Here is a 17812-nt window from a genome sequence, read left to right as displayed (position 1 = left end):
CTTTGAAAGTACGGAAGCCCCTAATTGCATTTTTTATCCCTCATGTAATTGCTGCATTGCAATAAAGCAGTGATGATAGAAATATAATTATTATATTTCACATGACTCGTCGTGTGGTAACTTAGTGGCTGTAGGGGTTAGGCTGCTGAGCACCGGGTCCCAGATTCAACTCCAGGCCAGGGTGGCTGCGTTTCGATGCAGGCAAAATGCAAAAATGCTTAAGTGTTCATATTTAAGTGCATGTTAGAAAACCCCAGGTGGGTAAAATTAATCTGGGGCACACCATCATGGCAACTTCCATAATCCACTGTGGCATTTCTGGACGTTTAATGCCACAATAATTTTTTTTTTCCTTCCCATTTTTCACCCTTTCAGAACTTCAAAGAGATGGACTTTGCCTGGGTGCGTGTCCTGTTCCTAACGATATTTGGCAGCACGGACGTGGGGGTCGCCGTGTACACACGCTATATGGAGGAAGATGAGGATAACCGTGTGAGCTATGCCGCTCACCTGGCGGGTGCCACGGCAGGCCTCCTGCTTGGCCTGCCCCTGCTGCGAAATATTGTCGTTCATCGCTGGGAGGTGATCACGGGGCGGGTCTTCTTTGCCGTGTTTGTCGTGCTCATTCTTGCCGCTGTCCTAGTAAATGCCCTTTACCAGGAATACTTTCCAAAGTCGGAAATGTGAAGGAATGGCCCCAGAGTACTGTGGCGAGTTCATTCGCTGAAGCTAAGTGCACAGGTGATCCTCGCTGTTCGTAGGAGACTGTCACCTGTCCTGCTTGAAAGAATGGCCGACCAGGAGTTTAGTGGGCACAGAAATGCCTCGAGCGAGGCCTTTCTCGAATAATCGAAGGCCTAGTTTTACCCGCCGTGGTTGCTTAGTGGCTATGTGTTGGGCTGCTAAGCACGAGGTCACAGAATCGAATCCCGGCCACGGCAGCCGCACATTGATGGGGCCGAAATGCGAAAAAACCCGTGTACTTAGATTTGGGTGCACGTTAAAGAACCCCAGATGGCCCAAATTATTCCGGAGTCCCCCATCTACGGCGTGCTTCATAATCAGATCGTGGTTTTGGCACATAAAATCCCATAATTTAAGTCTAATTTTTTCCTGAAACCTCGTTGGATAAGCTGTGGCATTGCTGCAGAGTAAGAGCTATGCTCACTGCCTTTAATGTGTACAACCACCAAAACGTGCGTGTTTATATTTATGTTTTGAGGGATGAATATGCTTTTTCTGATTGCAAAGAGAAATGTGGCATCTTGTGCACTGTCCAGCTATTTGTACTGTCAGTCTTTGCCAGCTCCGTGCTATATTTCTTCAGTGGTGCTCGTCTACTTTAATTGTCGGCGTTTCGCTGTCCACGCTTCTGGAAGCCAGAAGATGTTACAAGAACTGAGCAGTACGGGTGGGTAATCGGCAACAGGTTTGCCATTGATTGTGTAGATTTTAAGAAAATGGAGTTGTCACACAGCATGTTTCCCGCTCTATCTTAGGCAACATACAGTGGCCTGACTGTACTGCAATATATCCTGTGTACTACCAAAAACCAGTGAATCTGTCGTAAGTGAAACAATTCTAAGTAAAGAGCCGTACGTCTTTCATTGCTGGAGTGGATCAGCATGGTCAGATTTGTTCAGACTGAAGCATAATTTGAACTCAAAATCACTATTATAACCTTGTGTGTATGCCCCAGTCCTGCTCATTCATGCAAGGCAAGCACATTTGTTGCACCGACCAGAACCCCAAAGCTTGAGCTTTTATTAAACAATCGGTGACAGATGTCATTGCAAAGCTGCAAATTTGTGCCATCAAAAACTGCTCCTTTCTGTCGCTAGCCTACATGTTATGGTCCTACTGTCAGCTGAGAAACTTTCTATGGCAGCTCGCTATAAAGAGAATTGGGGTTAAAAATAGAAAAGTTGTACTGTAGTTAGGTGCAACAAGATCTAGATGAGTGTACATTGTCTACACGCTTTTTTCGAGCTATATGTAACTTTGAAGAACAACACATGACAGGTAACTTTTGAAAACTTGTCACTGAATCGTCATGCCTCTCAAGAAGCCATGGGCCAGTATGCCGTGATGCAGCAAACCTATTTCATCAGAGTTAGCACCCCTAACAGCAGTGTATGAGCAGCTGTTCTTCTTTCATACTCGGGGTGTCTAGGGGCTTATGATCACTTTTGAAAGTTGACAGTATAACGATGCTTGTGCTGGTGAACACCAAAGTATAATTGGACGTGACACCTTTGCCTATTTTGAACCGTGTGTATTTTTTCACAAGTTTAAAGGGATGCTGTAACAACTTTTATTTGAACCTGATAGCACATTGAATGTGCCAATGACTAGTTCCTTAGAAATTTTCGGAAAGGACCCATAATATGATAGTGCAATCTTTGCTTTCCCCGTATCCTCTGGACTAAATGTTTCATCTCAGCTGGGGCAGCGCCAATAGCTCCTGTGGTGGTGGAACAGCAGAACAGCGCCAAGGACCGTCCTTTGTGCCATCCTGCTCTAAAACTGCATTTCGGCGGAAAGGTGCACCAAACCTGCGCCAAAGAAGCCTAAAAATGAAGGCCTCATTCCGTTCATGCTGCCTCGCCAGTAAAACTGAAATCAAAACCTCCAGTTCTGGTTTCAGTTTCCGCTCAGCAATCGTTCCCGAGCGGAAACTGAAACGAGAACTGTAGGTTTTAACACAGTCTGCTCAGGAATAATTCATGCTTATGGACAATCGTCCACTGGCTGGTACCTGTGGGCCGTCGTGCAGTCCACGGTGTCGTAGACCACAGCAAAATAGAGGAGTCCTCAGACACCAGAGGAGACGACAAGCAATCTTTTATACAAGATTGTAGGCTCCCAGCTGCATAGTGCAAGGGAATAATACTTGACTTGTACATTGATGGCGGCATAGCCTACAGATCGCAAAGGTATTTTTTCCATTTTATAAAGGTGTTGCAGTGCCCTTTTAGGCATGTGTATTAGGCACTTTTATTGGGTTCGCCCTTCATGCATGACTGCAGCGCATGCCTTCTGCAAAGAGCTTCACGTAAACACTCTTGGCACACAGGAGAAAAATGTTTATTGTTCTAGTTACACTGCTGAGAGGCTCATGTGTTTAAGTCATTAAATGGGAACAAACTGTATCTCTTTTTGCCTATGCAGAAGCCGATGACAGTGTCACCAAAGCTGTTGTGACATCGCGCTTTGTAGCTTGTTTATAAGCTTCTATGCATGCATCATTCCATGCTGTATGCATCAAAGCACATTTTCGTGTTTATACAGATTGGTGACTCACATTTAAACCTCTTGCTGCTGTCACTGGCAGTTGTTGCGATCGCCTGGGAAACAGAAACTGCATTTTAAACAAGCCCAGTTGTTGTCAGAACAATTAATACTGCTGGTTGGTGAATTGCGTGCTGCAATTCCGGCGATTTTGTGTGCATTGCAGGGAGGAAAATGCAGTCAAAGTTTGATGTGTCATGTCCCTTAGACAGCCATTCATTGAGTTTTACTTAATTTTGATCAGAGTTTCTTTCTTTTTTTCTTTTTTCTTTAGAATTGAGTAATGTACCTAGGATTTGGGGGATTCATTTGACATCGTTGAACCTATTGGAAAGCTGTGATGATATACAGTCCACCATTTCACTTGTGGAAGATTATGAGGTGTTACCATAGAAGATAAAATGAGGACTTGGAATGTACACTGTCCATTTTTCAACTACTGCTTGTAATTACCTATGTGCCTTGCAGAATCGGAATGCAATTTTTATTGCTTTCTGCAAAAATGAGCAAGCACTTTTTACCACGTCCTAGCTTCAAGCAGCCCTAGCTGTGTCTACATAAGTGCTGCTGACTTTCAATAATTTATCTTTGGCTGACTTAATCTGCTGAAAACGCTTCTTCACCTTATTTCATTCAGACAGACGCAGGAAATGAATACCGCTCTCACTGACGTGAAACTATTTTATTTCCATGTTTCTTCCTTAGTTGTGTTCAGTTTTAACCCACCATGGTGGCGTAGTGGCTTTGGCTTTGCCACGTAAAATGCCAGAATTTAATTTAAAAACAATGAATCTGGGCCCTTTTGATGATATTTTATTTCTGATTAGCCCTTCAGTACTCTTTATTCTCCTCCGAAACACAGTTAGATCACAGAGCGATCTGAATTGTTGCCAGTCAAACTTGTACTGGAAATTTCGTGATGTCAGCACATCGAACCATTTTACATGGCGTCTTCTTTTTAAAATATTTTTCTCCCTCTTCCGCTTCTTGTAATGTTTGAAAGCAAAGAGATGAAACATTTTTCTATTTTGTATGCTGTGGTGGATTTTATAAAGAAAGGTTTCTTGCCTTTGCCAAAGTTAGATTATGATGAGTGTTGTAAGTAGCATAGACAAATAATCTAGTGAGAAGCATTTTTAACCATAATTGTTTGTGTTGCTGTTTGTGTCTTCATGCTTGTTGTCATAGCACTATGATGTCAAGGAGTTGCATACAGCGACAATCATTAGGCGAGCCACGAAAAGTGTTTAAAAATTCGCAAGTATCTGTCCGGTGCATCGAATATTTCATTACTCTTTTATTGTGCTTTGCAGTAGAAGACAAGTTGTGTTTTTATCAGATGTCACAAATGTTAAAATGCAAAAATGAAAGCAGGATTACTCAGTCAACCTGTTTTTCCTGTCCATACTTCAACACAGCTGCTCACAGATGTTGGCAAGAGAAAGTTTATTTTTAACACAATTGCGTGTTGCTCACTTTTTTATGTGTTGTGTTGTCAAGCTAGTCTCACTACAATCATGATGGCAAATAGTGCAAAGAAATTTAACTTTAATTTTTCTTGGGTGCGATATATACAGTGAAAAAAAAAACATTTTAATGCATTCGGATCAATAGATCAAGGTTAGTTGAAATTCATAACAAAATTGTGTAAAGGAAATGAAGCAGTGATACAAGTAGCAAATTTGGTATGCTCAATACTAAGCATGTCGCTTTACATAAGAAAGATAACATATCCAAATTTTTTGCAATGCACGACGTACAGTAGGCAGTACACAAATGTGGAACATTTTAAAGTAAATGACATGCATCAGAAAAGACCTGCAGTAAATGTGACCTTAAACGGAGGAAAGGAGATCAACGTAGTACAGTTCTAGCGATGTTTAAAAATCGGCTGCCTGTTTTACTTCTGTAGGTAGACTGTTCTGCCTGGACTATACCAACACTTAAAGTTCTTACCATACTCACTGCAAACTTCTGAAACTAGGAAAAATTTTCTTTTTTTAGTGCACTGCAAGTGTTGAATCTTCAGTGAGTAACCTTGCAGTGAGCACTCGTATCTTGGTACGCATGTGAATAGTGCTTATGTCAAGGTTCACTTCTTTGCACTGTTTTTGCCGCCATGAATGCTCACTGTCTCAGTCAACATTCTGTGCTCTCCACAGACAGCCTTTTTTTTTATTATTTTATATTTTATTTATTTATTTTTCAATTGAACAATTGCTCTGCATCAGCGATCGCTTGCACATTTAGACTTGAATCCCACAATTTTTCCTACTCTTTAGGATGCCGTAGTTTGATCGTTGTGCAACCTGTTGCGTCCATTTCCTCTTGAAGTAAGAAAGATGATGGCCTTACTCACAATCAGCACATTGCTGTAAACAATTTTGCATCATGAAGCCATCTTGTGTCAGACTTCATAACTTAACTTCAGGGTGGTGTTTGGTGCACATTCTAACCATTTTTGGTCATGCACAGGTTGTGTTATTGCCCATCTTTGTATGTCATTGTGCGCTTTTTTACATGTTAACCTGAGCCTTTTTTATCGTGATATTCAGCATGTTATCCAGTGAGCTCATTCTAAACAATTTTTTGAAGATAACTTATTGCATGTGCCTCTATCCGCTTCAGGAGTTAGTGCTTGTTGTCCCCAGTACAAGCTTGCTGTGCCTTTTGATATGTCTGATCATGCCTGTCTAATGCCTGCCGCAGTGGCCCAGTCGCTCTGGTGTCCTACTGCTGAGCACGAGGTCATGGGTTTGATTCCTGCTCGCAGTGGCCGCATTTTAATAGGGGAGATCATGTACTTATAGTTAGGTGTACGATCATGTACTTATAGTTAGGTGTAAATTAACAGTGAGGTTATGAAAGGCAAGAAAGCACAACTTTTTTTCTTTCCCCAGGATCTGTGATGTTACCTAATTTACATTTAGCCATTGGTTGTGTCTGCAAAACGTTGCACCATCTGATTGTGGCAAAACAAAAGGAAAGACTGAAAGACATGCTTGTTTTCTGTATGTGCAAGAAAAGAAAGGATCAAAAGTGCTTTGGTAACCACCTCCCTAATACCTTTCATCACTGGCTACTTTAAGCAATGAAACACTGATTAGCCCAAACCTGTGCGAAATGCATGTACTTTATAGGTGATGCCATTGGTCTCCAATAAGATGTGCCGTCTGGAGTTGTAGTACATGCTGACGGGACAAAAAAAATTGCATACTTTCCATAGTACTCTTGCGTTCATTAATGCGTGCAATATGACCAGAGTACTGGGCCTGTATAATGCTTGGATTCCTTTTGCTTGATTATATTTCTTATCATCCGCCATTCATAGTAAGCCAGTCCCAGTGATAACGTGGGCGAAGTGCCGCTCGTACCACAGTCAAAACGTGAAAAGACTAGCATTCGAATAGAATTGTTACATTATACTGGCCCTGGTAACGTCACTACAAATGAGACATTGGCTGTGGTAAGTTGAGCTGCAAATTATCACCAATGTTTTGTGCACTTTGTCTCGCATCTGCACCAGAAGTACTTAGTGCAACAAGGAAACTGGCTAACTGGCGTGTTTATTGATTCCGCAGCCCTGCTTCCAAGTAAGGTGAAAAATTGGGTCAGTTAGTTTTGCATCATGAGATTATACCAGCGCTAACTAAAACAAAGAAAGAGACACACAGCGACCTACTTCCAAGTGCTTGCCACGTACAGTACTGTACGCTCTTAAAGGGGCTCTGAACCACTTTTTATCGAAGTGGAGAAATGCATTTGAAGTCAAAATAGGCTATTTCAGAAATACTTTGCCATAAAAAGTACTAATGCGGTTATTAGAAGCGAAGTTATTGGCAATCAAACACGGCCTCCACTGTGCTCCCGTTCCTTCTTCAATGCCTTGCAATGCGAAGGCTACGACGTAGTGGGCAGTGCCCACAACGTATCTGCCTTATAAATTTCACCTTGGCGCGCAGTTCAAATTTCATTTTGGATGTTAACATAGATGCCGTGGCTTCTGATTTTGGTGCCTACGTCGCGTTAAACATAAGCCAAACGTGGTTGTCTTCAGCATGCCGCAGTCCACTTAAGCAATGGACTCGTGGCGGCACTCTGCAGCACTCCGTGGTATCTATGCTGCCTAGCCGACCCTAGCTACCTATAGTAGCCGCGTATGGGAACCCGCCTTATTACGAAATAAAGTATCCAGAAGAGAGTGAGGAGCAGGCTTCTGTTTGAAAAGAGAGCGTTTGAGAGAAAGGTGACTTCACGCTGCACTTGCAAGCTCCACACGCCGCATACAACAGCAAAACTCGGCTGAGATGTTCACAGCAGTGTATGCTACCCGTGAACAATGTTATTTCACCAAACCCGAGGGGTGGTTGAGGGCCCCTTTAAAAGAAACGCCTAACGGATAATCAGATCAATGTGACTGCAGCATTTCTTTAATAAAAAAAAGTGGTTGATGTGATGCATTAGTCAGGTGTACATGCAGGAAAAAAAAATGAACTGCAGGCCTTCATGCAATATCTCCACTATATCTCCAGGTAGAATTCTAATTACACTTGAGCCTCATTATAGCAGTCATATCCAAAAAAAAAAAAGATACCCTTACATTGCATCTGATATATTCGTTACTAGCATATAGTATTTGTTACGTGATGATTTCAGCAAAACACATTCCATATTTACTTTGTTATATTCATGTTAAATCAAGGTATGACTGTAGGTGTTCTCTTTAAGAGTGAACCGCACAGTATTCATGACACATCCTTGCCACTTTATTATGAAGACTGGTTCTCTTGAATGGTTGGGTTGCAAGCGTACAGTGTACATTTTTGCTGAGTAAAGACAGGTAAACCTGCTTGCGGAGCTATGTTATTGCACAAATAATTTTTGTACATGTGATCCCACTGCTATGTGCTGATGCAGAAGTCGGGCTGCTTTGGAATATATGTCTTTCATTGTTGCCGCCTGTTGCTGCCTGTTTTGATGCTCAATGTGGCAGTTCTATGACTGCTATGTGTTTGGCTTGCATGCCGTCATAGTCTAAAGAATCCTCAGGTAAATCTGTCTTGTATGCTTAGATACAGTTATGATTGGACCTGTGTTCATGCCGGCCTCTTGTTTTGCCTGCTTATTGTAGAGAACTTGTACATGTATTTTATGCTTACGCTTGCGGCTTACAGCATTAATATTTGGCTTGTGATTATTGCTCTCAAAAGTAGCTTTTTATCGTTGCTTATCATGTGTCTGAAGATACGGGCTTTCTCAAGTGTTCAGCTGCATTTTGTTTGTCTCTGCATGTATTAAACTTATTCACTTTCAAGTTGCATTGTACTAAAATGTGACTGCATGTTTACAAGCACACATTTAGCTCTCCATTTACAGTAGTGTGTCTCTTTATCAAGCTCTCAGTTTGTTAAAATAGGGTCCAGGCTTGTTTTTTACTTTAAGCGGTGATCAAATCTTAAGAAACCACATTGCTAAATTGTCAGATGTTCAAATTCACAATGTGAATGTGTAAAAGTTGTCTGCACTGCTTGGTTCAAGAATGCTGTGCACGTGACTGTGGAATGAACAAATGTGTGCGCAATGGCAGCATACCCTGGCACACACCGTCGAGAACTCCTGCTAACATACTAATGTAGACAAAAAAAACAAATAACACGAACGGGATGGTGCTGACCAGATTGTACATACCATTTTCATTCTGAGTGGCATCAATGTGATTTTGGCAATTACGTTCACCTACAAATATTTTGTCACCAGATACTTGGCGTGAAATTGCATACTCGTGTCGTTATTTGTAGGCGGTGTTTTGCTTAATGCTCCTGATAAAGGTATTATTTGTCTGCAGTACTCTGTAGTGCTAGTGGCAGTCTGCAAATCAGCCAGCAAACATATAAAGCTCACCTGTGGAAGTACTGGACGTGATGGTAGTATATATTATATCCTTTCTTGTGAAATCGTATGGCTTTAAATCTGTTACTATGATGATACTAATTGTATTGAAATATATTTAGCGTGCTAGTTCTGATTCTTTCTTAACACAACTAAGCCTTTACCGGAAATGTACACTGCCACGAGGTAAAAATTAAAATGTGACAATGAAATAATGGCTTGTGATTGCAGAACATATTGTGGGAAGCGTGGTCCAGCAGCTTCTTTCCTGTAGCCTGTCGCAACACCTCTTAAGTGTGTTCTATATAGGCCCTAAACTTGTTTTGTGTATGTTGATGTTTGAAATATACAAGTTAAATTGGATGGTGTGGCCCTTTCTTACTGCAGCTGCTATAATTTATACGAACTTCATTAAAAACATTCAGCTACATGTTCTGGCATGGTCGATGCTCAAAGTTCAATATCTCAGGTGTTATTGATCAATTTTATTGCGTTTAAATGCTTCTCTGGTTGTGGTTTTTGTCATGTCTAGTCAGGTAGTTTGCTGTGTAATTATGAATAAAGTGTTATTTTCACCTATTTTGTGTGGTCTCATTAAATATTGTCGCGGTTACACCACTGCTGGCTCAATTCCACTTTCACACACATGTAGTTGCCATATTCTCTGTAGTTATCCAGCAAACATGCAGCTCATGCCATGCTGCAGAGTGACCAAGAAATAGATGGATTATTCGAAGTTTTAATCGGAAATGAATATTCAGGACTGATATAGAGTATGATGCGGGAAGGCAAATTTACATATTAAAATTGTAGAATGGCAGCAGTAACAATAAATAATGCTTAAGTGAAAAGTACACAAGAGATAAGCGATACAAATTTAGGCAATGTGCTGGACTATAAGAAATGAAAGGCGAAGCAAACATCCTTGTGGTTGAATGCTAGAGTCGAGGCCTCAAACGAAAGGACACTGCGTTGGTTCCTCACCATAATCTGCTTTTATTTCATATCTTCTATCAGAATGTTTATCTACATCTTAGCTACTGTCCACAAGGGCGCTTCACTGCAACGCAGGCAATGGTAAGTGCTTGTGCTAGGAGTTTAGATAAGGCGATAAGGTTTTTCTTCCAACTGTTCCAATTTCCACAACATCGACCGTACTCATTTAAAAGCAATGAACGCGGCGTTACGGCGACAAAAGGCCAAAGATGGCAGATCGCCTCCACACGGCGTCTTGGGTCTCGCAACACTGGAGCGATTACGCGGGAAATGGACACCTTGCGGTAAATAGTAAACACGTGAAGTGGACGCCGCCGTTTCTTTTAGCTATGCATTTTTTACCGTCGTTCTATTAGAACAGAGAAAGCTCAGGCTTGTACCCTAGAGCCCAAAGGCGCCCGAGATGAGCCTGCCGGACGGATCGGAAGATAAACCGCTCCTGTTTGAGAACGTCAAGTTCTGCCTTGCCGACGACTTGCAGGACGATGAGGAGGTAGGCGCGGCTGCTATAACCTGCGGCTATTGATAATCGAAATTATTTGCGTTCGTTCAATTAAGTGCTCCCCATCAGCGGAATGAGTTAGTGTTCGATCTGAGCTGAGAGGTCGAGGTGCACGCTTTCATGGCATCGAAACCTACGCATAAAAGCGAAAGCTCGCCGACGCGACTCCAAGCTGAGCGTCACAGCGTGACGAGTATGAGCACTCGTAGGGACGACGCTTGTCTTAATTCTGGGGGATCCACGTCATCATCCCCTACATAAGCTAACTTAGCATGATGCCGCTGACGTTTCGCAGATGAAAAACCCCCTCGTTGACGTTTCTGCGACACTTGCAGATCTACTTCGCCACTTAATGGCACTTGTTAATGGTGAAACCGAATGCGAATAATATTACGCAGAATGGGGACAGACATTTGTTCTAAACTGTACCTTGTAGCGTCACTCGCATTACGCTACCTTCGCTTCACACGCAAACGCTTCATGATTACTTTCGGAAGCGTTCCTAACTCCGTGAACGCTTCAGTTCCAGAGACTCCTTGTCAAGAATGGTGGCACTTTGATCAATTACCTCTCTGACAATGTCACCTACGTAATCGCCGACAATCCTGACAGCTCAACAATAACTGAAGCCCAGGATCTTTACGAGAAACCAGTTGTGACGGTAAGAGACTACAAACATGAGTCCTGTGTCCCCACAAACACCCGAAAGTGAATGAGAAAATATATATGTATATATTTGTTTGTTTTCAGAGCGCATGGGTTCGCCTCTCACTAAAGTGTGGAAAGCTTCTTCCGTATCCTTTTCGTCCACATTATTTGAGTATAACCTAAGTATCATTGCCAACACATGGAAAAAATTGTTGTGAAGCCTCTGGCTGGTAATCTTGTTGGTTTGATTTTGTTACACTGTGAATGCGAGCTAATAGAAACATGTGTAACCTCCCTTTTCACTGCTACGATCTCCAATGTCTCATCTGTACTGCCTTAGTAGTTCAGATTCCCACATAAAATTTCCATGGAGTGCATTTGCTTGCAGTGTTTGATTTTACCTTTGTAGAAGTTTTATCGATGTTTACTCATTAACCCAGCCAGCAAATATTCAATTGTCTATAAACCAAGAATTCCACCCACTGAGATCCGATTGAGTTGTTACATCCTGGACAGTTAAGATAGCTGATTCTGCCAAGAGGTGGCTGATGAAAAAAATATAAGATTTAATGTCCCGTAACTGCATAGTAGGTTATGAAGAATATTGATTACCTGGGGTTAATTAAAAGTGCATTCAAAACGCACAGTATACAAATGCTTGCACACCACCCCTGTCATAATGCGGCTGCCACAATCAGGAATCAAATCCCCGACGTTTTTCTTAGCAGCAGAATGCCATAGCCATTGAACCACTGCAGCGAATGCTATGGCAATAGTTGATAAGGTAAACGGTTTTCAGATTTCAATATTTATTTAGGAATGGGAGGTGTAGACTACGAAAAAAACAAGCAAAGAAAAGATGTGCTCGGCACGGTGGTCTAATGGCCACACTGTTTTGCTGCTGAGCATGTTGTCTGAAATTTAAAAGCACCTGTTTGCTGTAATTTTGTATGTGTAGTGCATGCTAAAGCAGCCCAAGTGGCGTGCATCATACTGGAATCCTCCACTACAGCCACCCTCGCAGTCGGCGACAAATTTTCTAACACAAAGACAGCGGCATGCCAGACACGTGTGAGGAACATAGTGATGTATGCATTCTTTAATTATTGAATCAGTTATTACAAAAGGGCGGGCTACTTGATTACACGAATCGAGAGTACGGTGTCTACCAGCGATACAGGACAGGACACGGGAGAAGAAAGGGACAGTTCCTGCATTTTTCCTATCAGCTTTTTACACACTTTGACTTGGCTGTTGCCCGTAGTTGGCGTTTGTCGCTCTACTATTGGCTCCCACTGGCATGCTTAGTGCCTGCCCTTATTGTAAAATGTTGTTGACAGAGTCCTTGAGGTATCACAAATAAATACCAGAAAATTACCACATTTGGTAAGTGGCCTACCCTTGCGTCAGGCTTACACATTGTTACTGATAATCGCACCAGAGCCATTAGAATGATTAGAGCATATCAGAGACATTAGTGTAGTACATGTTATTTACTCAATGCACATAACGTACATTGCATGCACAAAGTAGCTGCTGAGTGTTTATAAAAGTCAGGAGGTCTACCCATATGAGTCATCTGTTGCGCAACCCGCTTAAGTTGCCCAAGAATAATTGTAGTGTGTCATAAGCTTAATGAAGGGTTATGAATTAATTGGTGTAAGAGTTCAGATCCAACTTTTCTGCAGTCTAGACTTGCGTCTTTGTGGAAGCAATACCTTTGTATTAGGATCTGTTACTCCCAGAATGCTCCTCACTTGGCGGACATATTGACACGGCTAAGAGCACTTCAGCCGCTTTCCTGTTAGCAGGCTTTGCTGCCATTGAAATGGCACGGCATCACTGCTACAAGTATTGCACGTAATTGCGGTGTTGGCATGGGGTGGTCGTTAATGTTGGGGCGCTGTGCCAAGGAATTCTGTAGCACTGCAGCTTAACAAGCATTCCACTAGCTGAAGCCTAGTGAGAAATCTTAAACTGGAGAAAAGGGGCAGAACTACCAGCTAAAAGTAGTGGAAAGGAAAAAAGAAAAGGGTTCCCAAGCTTGTGGCTGCCATATTGTACAAGCTATCATTGTAATTGCTTTGCACTTAGGCTGAAACTACAAATTTTTGCTCTGTCGTGTCTCCTAGCACTGGTGAATTTGTGTCTTAATGGGATCGTCAATGTTGCTCATAGCTAGCACAAGCTTGACATGACAGGAAATGGCTACTTGCGATATTGAAAAACCTTAACCTTGTGCTGCAGTTTGGAAGCGTTTTCACCACACAAGAACCAGATTTTTTCAAATGCGGTCGTCTGCCCTTCCCAGGCAAGTATTTGTTGCTATTTTGTTGCAAGTCTTTGTTGCTTTGTTGCTATTTACATCTGTATGCAAACGAAGTGCACTAATGTCAAGGTGTCTGAATTTGCTACGAGGTTGTCATTGCTGAGATCTGCCAGCTGCAGGGTCTAAATGAAAAAGTATGACATGTAAAATACGTAATTGAATGATTAAATTTGCGATATTTGTTGCTGGATTTGTGGGGATTTGAATGTGGTTTGTAAGAGCGTGATTATAAGTACTGATGCCATTAGGTCCTAGCCTAGCAGCTTTCTGTGGGCATTCTGCGACTTGTTTGTGTTTTATTAGCCTTGCATAAGCATAGATGTATTCCTCAACATATGCTTTGAAGAAGAATGAGTTCTTGAACTGCTCTTTTGTTTTAACTGATTTTCCTCTTGTAGCTTTCAGAAGAGGATACGAAATCTTTATGGGCCATGGTGACTTTTCATGGCGGCAAGTTCCAAAAGGTCCTGGACAAAACTTGTACACACCTTGTGGCTGCCAAAGCAGATGGGGTATGCTGCTGTTATTTCTTTCTGTTTTAATGCTCCTCCTTCATTCAACTTTTGGCAGGCTAATTTTAGTTGCCCGGCAGACACCAGGGTGCTAGCCATAGTGTCCATCAGTTTAAGTGCATAGACAAAAATGTGGAATGTACCTTTTTCTTCTCTCACATGGGTCGCCATGTAGCGTATGTGAAAGTAAAATTATAAGTTAGCATAGAGGTCTGTTTCGTGCAGATATTGCAACAACTTGTGAAATGCATGAGGATGTAAAGGAAGGAAGGAAAGGTAGGGAGGTCAACCAGACCATGAGCTATCAATCGCAGTCAATAGGTTGACCAGTTCTTAACATCCCTAAGTGAATATGGCACTGCTGCCAGAAGGCGTACACCCTTAGGGTGCACTTAATCAAGTCTTAGTGCATTTTGTGTTTTCGCATGTATACCCCCACCCGTGAATGTGATCCACACCTCCATTTACCTGCATGGTGAAAAACGGTGCAACTTCACGAGCACGCAGAAAGAAAAGTCGTGCACCAGTGCTAGTGTATGTCTTTTCTGTGTCTGTGAAATGTTGCACTGTTTTCCACTACACACCTGTACCAACTCGCTATAGTGTCACATTCATTTAGCAACATCAGAAATGGAACAACAAAAAGACGACCCATTTGTGAGCTTTTATGATGCATCTGCTCGTATTTAAAATGTGAAACAATGCACGGAGGTTGCTCTTGATCTACATTACCTGAAACTAGGCTCTTTACACGATCCAAAATTTTGTTGCAGTTGGCCTTCAAGGAAAAGTTGAGATGAAATGGCAGAGTTAGGTAGATTGAAATTAATGGTTATGTACACATCTCAAACAGCTGAATAGCATCTCAATGTAAGAGTTTTTATACCAGGCATCCTTAGAAGAAAGAAATTCTTCTCTCTTTATCATTAACACAGGTCAAATATCAGAAGGCCATGGCTAATGGCTGCCTACAGCTGAAAATTGTCACTCCCGACTGGGTTACGGACTCCCTGAAGAACAAGGCACTCTGTGATGAGGCACGTTACCACCCTCGGCTATTAGTGCAACCTAAGCCTCTGACGCCACCAAAGCCGCCTACCCCTCAGCCAGTGACAACATCCCCGATGACGAGCACTGCTGCTGCCCTATCGCAACAACAGCAAGGGTTCATGAGCTTCCGTGCACAGCAACAGCAGCAATTCGGAATGGCCCCTGTCGCACAGCAGCAGTTGTCAGTGTCGCAACAGCAGCAACAAGCTATGACTTTGCAGCAGCAGCAAATTCAGCAGATTCAGCAACACTTGATGCAACCGCCACCGCCACATCAGCAGCATACTCTTCAGCAACAGCTTGCGCAGCTCCAGGTTTCGCAACAGCAAAACCAACAAGTGAACCATCAGCAATTGCAGCATCAGTTGCAGCAGCAGCAACAACAGCAGCAGCAGCAGTTTCAGCAGCAGCAAGCATCTCAACAACAACAGCAAGTCCCTCAGCAGCAGCAGCAAATGCCTCAACAACCAATGCCTCAGCAACAGCAGCAAATGGCGCAGCAGCAACAGATGCCTCAGCAACAGCAAATTCCCCAGCAGCAGCAAATGTCTCAGCAACAGCAAATGTCACAGCAGCAACTTCAACAGCAGCTTCAACAACAGCAGCAGCAGCAGCAGCACATGGTTCCTACCTCTCAGTTTGCAACGCGCATGGTCAACGTGTCATCGTCAGGCAGTGACATTAAGGTGTCCCTGGCAAGCAATCAAGGAATAAGCATTATGACCATCAACAAGCAGCAGCTCTTGCTGCAACAGCAGCAGCAGCAGCAGCAACAGCAGCAGCAACAGCAGCAGCAACAACAGCAGCAGCAACAGCAGCAGCAGCAACAACAGCAGCAGCAGCAACAACAGCAGCAACAACAGCAGCAGCAGCCACCGGGCAGTGCCATGGTACGGCCAGACGGTACCATGGTGCGATCGGATGGCACGGTGGTTCGTCCTGTCACACAGATGCAGCTCATGCAACAGAAGCAGCAATCGCTCCAGCAGATGCAGCAGCAAAGGCAGCAGTTCCCACCAGGCATGCCAGTAGTGGTGTCGCAGCAAGGCGTTGTGACACAGAGGCAGGTAAGCAACATGTGGCATCTGTCAGTCACTTGTTATGGTAAAATTAGCTTTAATCCTAGTTAAGCTTTTTAGCCACTTGAAACAAATGCTTCTAACCAGCCTTTCAAGCATTTGCTATATTAATGAATTGATCGCTGCAATAAACCGTGCAGCATTGTCGCAGTCTATAGTTGCCGGAAATAGGTGCTTGTGGCAGGTGATAAAAAAGCAAATGATGGCTGTGTAAACTTTCATTGCTTGCTTTCCTGGTTGGTAACTTGTCCACAAAATGCTCGTGTTTAAACAAAACAAGACAGAAGAAATATGTGCCATAGAATTGTAACTTCTTTACAGGACATTCTCATGCTTTCAGTTTTCCGATAGTATTTATAATTTCTTATGCGTATTAGTTATACGTATACGTATTTCTTATACATATTATACATATTATTCATGAAATATAACCAGCTCTCAAAAAAGTTTATAACTGGGGATAGGCTAGGTTTTTCTTACTTCTTAATATTTTTATGAGTTTTCTTGAAGCGTGCCTCACATCCAGAAATGTAATTGAAAGTCTGACTTGGATAAACGTCGCCTGCGTGCGGCTAAAACTCCTAAGATGACTACAATGTCACGTCATGTCAGTGCCAAAATACTCCAGAAGTGCATTTCTTGTGGTTGCTGCTTAAGCACCCGCGCACCCATGTAAACCAAAGTATATGTTCTAAATTAGGAAACCAAAACATTTTCTGAATCTTTTCTGCCGAGAGCACGTAATGATTGGAACCACCTCCTTCGAATCATTGTTCTTATAACTGAACCCTTCCGCTTGCGAAATACTCTAGTTGATTTTTTAGTTGCGAGTAACTTATGTTCTTGTTTTAACATTGTACTACTTGTGTTGCTATGTTCAGCTATTTCTGTTCTTTGTATATTTGTTTAGTTGTTTTTAATTGGGTTCCATTATCTCACTTATTTTTTTATTTGACCGGTGCCTGTTCCCTTTTGTAATGCTGTTAAGCCCTGAGGGTAATAATAAGTGAAATGAAATGCCTGTACTTGCTAAAACTAACTAATTACTGTGACAGAGTTAAGATATGCATAACAACTTAAAGTTGGAGAATTGTTGGCCTGATGCATTAGGCTTGTGTGAATATCACTTTTTGGTTCAAAGCAATTAATACTTAGTGTAGAATAATTTCAGCTATTCGGTGCAGATCTATTTTCAGTGGCTGTAGGGCTCTCATAAATCTGAAGAATTACCTCGCCAGTGAAAGCGAGGGTATGAGGCACAGAACCTGAATTGTACCAATTCTCGTGGGTGCCATTTTTCAGAACCCGTGCCAGTGGATCATGTCCAAAAAGTGAAGCGAGACACCGTATGGCATCCAAAATTTCGGTTGCCATTTCTTATTGGTTTAATAGTTAAGGTGCCACTGTAACAAGGGTCTTTAAAGAATCTAGCTGCTGCAAAAAATCAGTAGACAAGAGTAGAGGAATTTTTCATTCTTGGCTTGTCTTGGCTACGAGCCATGTTAATGGCAATGCA

General features: G+C 42.4%; 2 protein-coding genes across 4 annotated transcripts in view; both read left to right on the top strand.

Moving 5' to 3' along the window:
- The window catches only part of LOC126542377 (rhomboid-related protein 2-like), a 45757-nt gene extending 35998 nt beyond the window's left edge, over positions 1 to 9759 (top strand). For both annotated transcript variants that reach the window (XM_055076610.2, XM_050189433.3), the window contains one exon: positions 376 to 9759. In XM_055076610.2, the coding sequence (XP_054932585.1) occupies positions 376 to 687 (312 nt within the window). In that variant the 3' untranslated portion in view covers positions 688 to 9759. The remainder of the gene's footprint in view (positions 1 to 375) is intronic.
- Positions 9760 to 10428: 669 nt separating this feature from the next.
- LOC126542341 (uncharacterized) overlaps positions 10429 to 17812 on the top strand; it is an 84222-nt gene continuing 76838 nt past the window's right edge. Inside the window, exons 1-6 of one of the 2 annotated variants that reach the window (XM_050189389.3) lie at positions 10429 to 10669; positions 11202 to 11339; positions 11429 to 11472; positions 13574 to 13637; positions 14054 to 14167; positions 15103 to 16284. In XM_050189389.3, coding sequence (XP_050045346.1) covers positions 10580 to 10669; positions 11202 to 11339; positions 11429 to 11472; positions 13574 to 13637; positions 14054 to 14167; positions 15103 to 16284 — 1632 coding nt within the window. In that variant the 5' untranslated portion in view covers positions 10429 to 10579. The remainder of the gene's footprint in view (positions 10670 to 11201; positions 11340 to 11428; positions 11473 to 13573; positions 13638 to 14053; positions 14168 to 15102; positions 16285 to 17812) is intronic. The other variant, XM_055076618.2, reaches the window with a different exon arrangement.

Source organism: Dermacentor andersoni, chromosome 3 (genome assembly GCF_023375885.2).
Source record: "Dermacentor andersoni chromosome 3, qqDerAnde1_hic_scaffold, whole genome shotgun sequence".
Lineage (NCBI taxonomy): Eukaryota > Metazoa > Arthropoda > Arachnida > Ixodida > Ixodidae > Dermacentor > Dermacentor andersoni.
This window is presented reverse-complemented; position numbering and strand designations above follow the sequence as displayed.